Source organism: Punica granatum, chromosome 1, assembly GCF_007655135.1.
Source record: "Punica granatum isolate Tunisia-2019 chromosome 1, ASM765513v2, whole genome shotgun sequence".
NCBI classification, from domain to species: Eukaryota; Viridiplantae; Streptophyta; class Magnoliopsida; order Myrtales; family Lythraceae; genus Punica; species Punica granatum.
In genome coordinates this window covers 24,199,823-24,206,030 of record NC_045127.1, presented here as the reverse complement: position 1 = coordinate 24,206,030, position 6,208 = coordinate 24,199,823, and the positions used below count along the sequence as shown (strand labels likewise).

General features: G+C 40.9%; 1 protein-coding gene across 5 annotated transcripts; it reads left to right on the top strand.

The window, feature by feature from the left end:
- The first annotated feature begins 294 nt into the window (after positions 1 to 294).
- Positions 295 to 5,641, top strand: LOC116187001 (E3 ubiquitin-protein ligase At1g63170). 5 transcript variants are annotated; one of them, XM_031515586.1, is made up of 5 exons: positions 295 to 442; positions 1,197 to 1,989; positions 3,960 to 4,085; positions 4,178 to 4,469; positions 5,020 to 5,641. In XM_031515586.1, exons 2-5 carry the CDS (start codon positions 1,334 to 1,336, stop codon positions 5,191 to 5,193), a joined length of 1,248 nt encoding a protein of 415 aa, XP_031371446.1. In that variant the 5' UTR covers positions 295 to 442; positions 1,197 to 1,333; the 3' UTR covers positions 5,194 to 5,641. The 5 variants fall into 5 exon arrangements, with proteins under 5 accessions (XP_031371446.1, XP_031371439.1, XP_031371432.1 ...); XM_031515579.1 differs by having other exon boundaries at positions 309 to 785; XM_031515572.1 differs by having other exon boundaries at positions 310 to 692.
- The last annotated feature ends 567 nt before the right edge of the window (positions 5,642 to 6,208 follow it).

The window sequence follows — 6,208 nt, the reverse complement described above, 5'->3', positions numbered from 1 at the left end:
ACTAAATTGATGTAACCGTGCAAAGTCAGAGACTAAATTGATGTAACCATGCAATGTCGAGGTCCAATTTGATGTAGCAGGGACGAAATTGATGTAAAAGTACAAAGTTAGGAACAACATTGATGTAAAAAATAAATCAGGGACGAAATTGAAATAACTTACAAAAATCGGGGATGAAATTGCCTCTTTACCCTTATATAAATCATAATGATTCGGAGATCGCACACCGAAGCAAAGGAGGCGGGCCCACATGCAGTCTCCCTCCACCCCCTCTTCCCCCCTACCCCCCACCAAAAACACCGATAAGAAGGAGAACGACGGCAAAGCGACAACGCCCGCCAAAGCGACGCCGTTTCCCTCTTCCCTTCCCCTCCCTCACCTCACCACATCCACCCCTCTCCCCTGCCTCTGCAAGCCCTATCTCCCTGCCCTGCCCTACTTGGTACAACCCTTCTCTCTCTCTTTCTCTCTACTGGGGCGGGCGCCTTTTCAATTCTTTAGCTCCTGCGCGGCGTTGTTGTCTATGTGTCGTATCGGCTCGTTTCTTACTTGATCGCGGCCTCAATTTTGGCTAGTCTTGTGAATCTTGGTGAGGAAGGGAGTGGCGACATAGATTTCCTGGGGTTGAGGGTCAACGCTGAAGCTTGTCCGTGGGGATCTTGAGCGGACTATCAATCCACCCAGAAGATATAGTAAGAGGCCGTTGTGTATTATGCTTCGGGCCTTAGTCTGATCCTCTTGGAAGCTTTGATGATTGAACTAATTTTGCGATGCGGAATTGTTTGGTACTTGCTTTTTTCTGGTTATCTGTATAGGCGGCTCTGGAAAATTTCATTGTAGCTCTTCCTGTTGTGTTTTTTGATGATTGTTTGGTATGAGAGACTCTCATTTACTGGGTAAAGTATGAACTGGAAGCTAGTCATTCTCGTCGAGCTCTCTGCTCTTGTAAGCCCTGTTCGGGTTATCGTCTGTCTCACATTGGAAAGAAAGTGGCATTGTAAACGGGATTGATGGTTGGGGGATTTTGATCTGTATCAATTTTACAGCGAGAGTACATGACACTGGAAGAGTGCGTATTATTGAGTAATTTGCTGATATTAAAACTTTGGCCTTCGCCCTTGACATTTGGTCTCTTCACACTTTTAGTATTAATTCCGGAAATGATTCTGACATTTATGAGCTTGCTCTTTTGACAGGTTGCTATTTTCATGTTCAATGGCTTCTCTCACATAGAGTCATAATTATTTGGTTGAGCTGGGAACTGGGTCTTGGAAGGCGGTTTTCCTGCTTCTCAGTTCTATGATATCTTTATTTGGTGTTGTCTTGGACTTAGATGGACGTTCCTCCGCTGGAACTACATACTGAGAGCAATACTGACACTTACCCATTGTTAATGGAGAGGGCAGAGAACCGTAACAGAAGTGAGTATGTCATTGATATCAGGAGCGGTGATGCTTCCTCCAGTTCACATCATGATAGACCTTCTAATACCTCAGACACATCGCAAAATGCGGAGAGATCTTCTGCAAGTACACGAGGGACAGCCGCTCAATCATCGGGCCCTTCTACAAATGGTGTAAGTGCGAGAAATTCCTCCTCATCTGGAAGGAGAGGGGATACCCGTCGCCGCAGGAGTCCGTTAAATTCAGGGTTGTGGATATCTGTTGAACTGGTTCTCACAGTGAGTCAGATTGTTGCTTCCATAGTTGTCTTGTCCATATCGAGGGACGAACACCCGCGAGCTCCTTTATTTGTATGGATCGTCGGCTATGCATCGGGATGTGTTGCCACTTTGCCTCTCCTTTACTGGCGTTACCGGAACCGTAATCAAGTCTCTGAACATGATTCAGCCCAAACCCGTCCAGCATCTCCGCAAATAAATGCCGGGGCATTTTCTGCTTCAGTCACGAGAACTACAGAGGGAGATGATCGCCAGAGTGCCAGTGCATCTCCAAGAACTAGCCAAAATGCTGGAGTTATGACTGCAAGGTACCTGATTTTGTCTTATATGGTTTTGTATCTCTCTTTTGTTTCCATATATATAGATATGCACATAATGGAAGCTTAGATCTAAGTTCTAAACAAGGCATTTTGGCACAAAGTGAGTAACGTTGCCTTTTGTGGTGTCTTTAACTTTTGAATTCCATATTTTCCATTCTTAGTATTGAGGCCCATCCCTTTTTCCATATCTGGGTTAACGATACTAATGAAAAACAATAGAAAGATTGATAATGGGCTGTGGATCTCTTTAATTCTGTGAAGTATGGGAAAAATAATTTAAGGCCACATTGAATATTCATTGATTCAAAGGAGAAAATGTGATTGGGCCCTTAAATAGTAAGAAATTCATCTATCAATCTATTATCCTCTATACTACTATAAAACCAGAGACCCTCTTTGGCCTCACTGTTGCTTTCCTAAAAAGCCCTTGTCAAAAGAGCTCTAATTTATAGAAACCATAAGGCAAAATCCAATTAATTACCAATCCGCTGCCCTCTTCTCCCTCTTTTCTCATGGCTCTCGTTCTCTCTTAGCCGCATTACGATAAACACATTTCCCTTCTTTTTTCTTTTTTTAAATTGCAAGAATTTATTTATCAATTAATAATATAAAAATTAACATGTTTACAATGAATTGGTAGATGAAATAGTTGTGTGGGTCAGCCTATTACAGTGAATTATTTTCTATTAGAAAATAAAGGGTTAATTTGATCAAGAAGTATGCGAACCGGTGGACTGATGAAGATGTCAGGTGGAGAGTCAAATGAACTTTTAATATATATATTTTTTCCTATGGCATGCTATTGGAAAGAGCGACCCAACTAATAATTAGTTTTCAAGAGACATTAAGTGTAGGAACTGACTCATTCCACATTGGTAGGAACATTGGTGTGGTTTTCTTTTACACGGGAGAGTAGCGTACATGCTGAATGATCAGAATTGCAGCGGAATTTGATGAAGTGTGGAAATATTTTTATTTTCTTTCAGAGTGACATCTGTTAAAGCTAAAAGAGAAAATTTTATCGGACATCATAGATTAATGACGCTATCGAGTGATTGAAATTAGATGATTGATGCTCCACAATAAAAGAATTAGGGAGTTGACTAGAGATCACAGTGCAATGCATTGAAAGAATTGTAATCACGAGAAGCGTAAGAAAGCTAGTAATATTTTGTGAAGGGAACATTTGTTATGAGGGTGGTCATAATGTCAGATTTGATAGGTAATGCAGAATGAGGTGGGAAGAGGACTGGAATGAGTCAATACGGAGCAAGCAGCTCAGAGATGATAGTTTAGTCAGTATATTTTACAGTAGCCTACAACTTTAAGGGCACCAAGAATCTGACTTGTGAATTCAGGTCAACATTCAAATTCTAACTGGCCTTAATTATACTTAATATTATAAGGTTTTAATCACCAAAATAAATAATAATAAAATAAAAGTCAGAAGAAGTGGAGATATATTAGGGGAAGACAGGATTAGAGAACAACTAAAGCCGCAAATAATGCTTGTCCAAAAAAAAAACAAAAAGAAAAAGGCCGCAGACAAAAGGTTTTCGGTCCTGGAGCCATAACCAAAAGCTGCTGGTAGAGTAATCCATATTTTGTATGAAGTTTTATTCATGATAATGATCTCCCTATTTCTAGAGCGAATTGCATTATTATAGTTCCACTTGCATAATTGCATTGGCTCTTTATTGAGTGTCCACTAAAAACAAGTCCACCTAGAACATCAGATCTTAATCGAGTGTCCATTGACTGTAGGGCAGGATGTTTTTTCAAAGTGCATTCTATCTGAAATCATTTTCCATTCCCTATTTCTGCATCATGTACAGTGTCTTCTACATACATGCTTTTCTGTAATATTCCTTTTGCCCAGCACATGGTTGGATGTTTTATTTCATGTAAATTGGTGATGCGTGATCGCATCTGACAGACATTTTCTATATATGATTCAGATTGAAAGCACTGATGGAATACTTTAAAATGGGGTTGGATTGTTTCTTTGCTGTTTGGTTTGTTGTGGGCAATGTGTGGATCTTTGGAGGTCATTCATCTGCTAATGAGGCACCCAACATGTACAGGTAAATGCTTGTACGCAGATCTCTATCATAGCCTCCATTCTTCATATAGTGAAATCTAATAATTTTTTCCTCTGCAATTTTCCTCTTTGCAGACTCTGTATCGTATTTCTTACCTTTAGTTGTATTGGGTACGCTATGCCCTTCATTTTATGCGCAACAATCTGCTGCTGCCTGCCCTGTATTATTTCGATTCTTGGGTTTAGAGAAGATCTGTCAAGAACAAGAGGGGCCACAGCAGAGGCAATTGAGGCACTTCCGACTTATAAGTTCAAGTTAAAGAAAAGTCGAAGTGGAAATGATCGAGAAGGCAACTCAAGTGCTGGTGATGGAGGGGTTGTGGCTGCTGGAACAGAAAGAGAGCGCATCATCTCGGGAGAAGATGCAGTAAGTCTTCTTTTATATGGTCTATTCTCACTTCTCATGATTATTAGTCCTTTTTGGTAAAAAGATATTACTGAAAGAACGAGAAGAATTTTTGGATAACTCGGGTGTGTTTGGTTCTGGAGAAATGGTAAAAATGAAAGCTGGTATTCCACTAGTTCAGGTGAGTTTGAAAAGCGATGAAGATATGGAGAGCACGTATCACTATGCCCTTTACGAGACATTTATGATATGTTTTCTGAAGTGATTATGATGTTCTTGTTATACCTCCTATTCCAAGACATTTATAACCTGTTTTGTGAAGTGTGAGTCCAATGTGCTTGCCCACTTCTTGGAATTTCTTTTATTTATGTGACAAGAAGACAGTTTATGGTTTATTCATGTGGGTGGTAAACAGAGGTGGTCCTTTTGGTAATGCTGGACCTTGAACTCATTTTACTTGGATCTCTATGTTTTCCTTTTTTTACTTGGATCCCTATGTTTTCCTTTTGACCTTAGTTTGAAAGGGAAGAATCCTTCTGAATGGCTTGTTCTGCTTAATGATTGCGCACAGGTTTGCTGCATATGCTTGGCGAAGTATGCAAACAATGAGGAGCTGAGGGAACTCCCCTGCTCTCACTTCTTCCACAAGGAGTGCGTGGACAAGTGGCTTAAGATCAACGCCCTGTGCCCTCTCTGCAAAAGCGAGGTCGGTGCCAACGCAGAGTCTCGTGCTGAAACAAACTGATCATTAGGAGGAGAGAACAAGAAAGCGGTTTGCTAGTTATTGCAGTGTAATATCCACATTGACCCCTAAGAGCATATATAATATCACCAAAGCCAACATTTAAGTTGGAAGATGTTCTCTTCATGGGTATATCGGAGCTAGCTGTCCATTTCATTTTAGTCATGTTGCCTTGTTTTCGGGGATGGGGGTGCAAAAGAAGAAAAAGGGAAATGGAAATTGTAGCTTAAGGCCTTTGTACATACACGAAAACTCGGAACAGCATCACCTCCACGGGGTCAGAGGACTGAAGCAGACTGGACAGAATCCGTACATATGACTCTCAATGTGTGTTGTGCTATATTTGGTTTTTGTGGAGATGGCTCAAGGGGAAAGCCTTTTTTGTATTTTCTGCAATTTACAGGGAATGGAAAAGGTAAACAGAACGCGAGATCCCACATATCATTTCCTATCTGTAACTCCTATCACTATTTCGGCTCTGAAATCATTTCAAATGTCACTCCTCCCTTGCGCGTAATAGAAGTGTGCCAGGGGTCTGGTCCTTTGAGCTACCAATATGGTATTTGTATAATTCTTGGAAGTGAGGTATATCTTGGAGTCTCGATGACTATCAGTAGTATTTGTATATTGTGAAGAGAGCCACTTTAGGGCGAGGGCTGACTCTGCAGCATAGCTTAGAGAACTCTGATAGCTGAATCTCAACGGTTTGCCTTGCCCAGTTCAAAAGAGTTTTCTCTTCTAACGTATGATGTGCAGCAGCAATGATGTAATGGATAAAGTTGTAAGTCGGAAACGGGTTAAGCTATGGGGGTTAAGCATGCGTTTGATTGGTCCCTCTTCTTGCAGCATTGGTCATATAGACCAAAAGTGCGCTAACGATGCTATAAAAGATCTGCAATTACCAAGAATTCTCGACATAAAGAATGGTTTCTAAGGGGACAACAGCTCAGATACCGTTCTTCGTGCCGTTCGCTTAAAGCTCAATGTGGATACCATATGCTTTTTTGACATTTAGTAC

Excerpts from the sequence above, each read along its gene's own strand:
- LOC116187001 (XM_031515586.1), top strand. The coding sequence starts at position 1,334 with ATGGACGTTCCTCCGCTGGAACTACATACTGAGAGCAATACTGACACT. Across the intron at positions 1,990-3,959 it reads GCTGGAGTTATGACTGCAAG|ATTGAAAGCACTGATGGAAT; the intron begins GTACCTGATTTT and ends TATATGATTCAG. Across the intron at positions 4,470-5,019 it reads TCATCTCGGGAGAAGATGCA|GTTTGCTGCATATGCTTGGC; the intron begins GTAAGTCTTCTT and ends GATTGCGCACAG.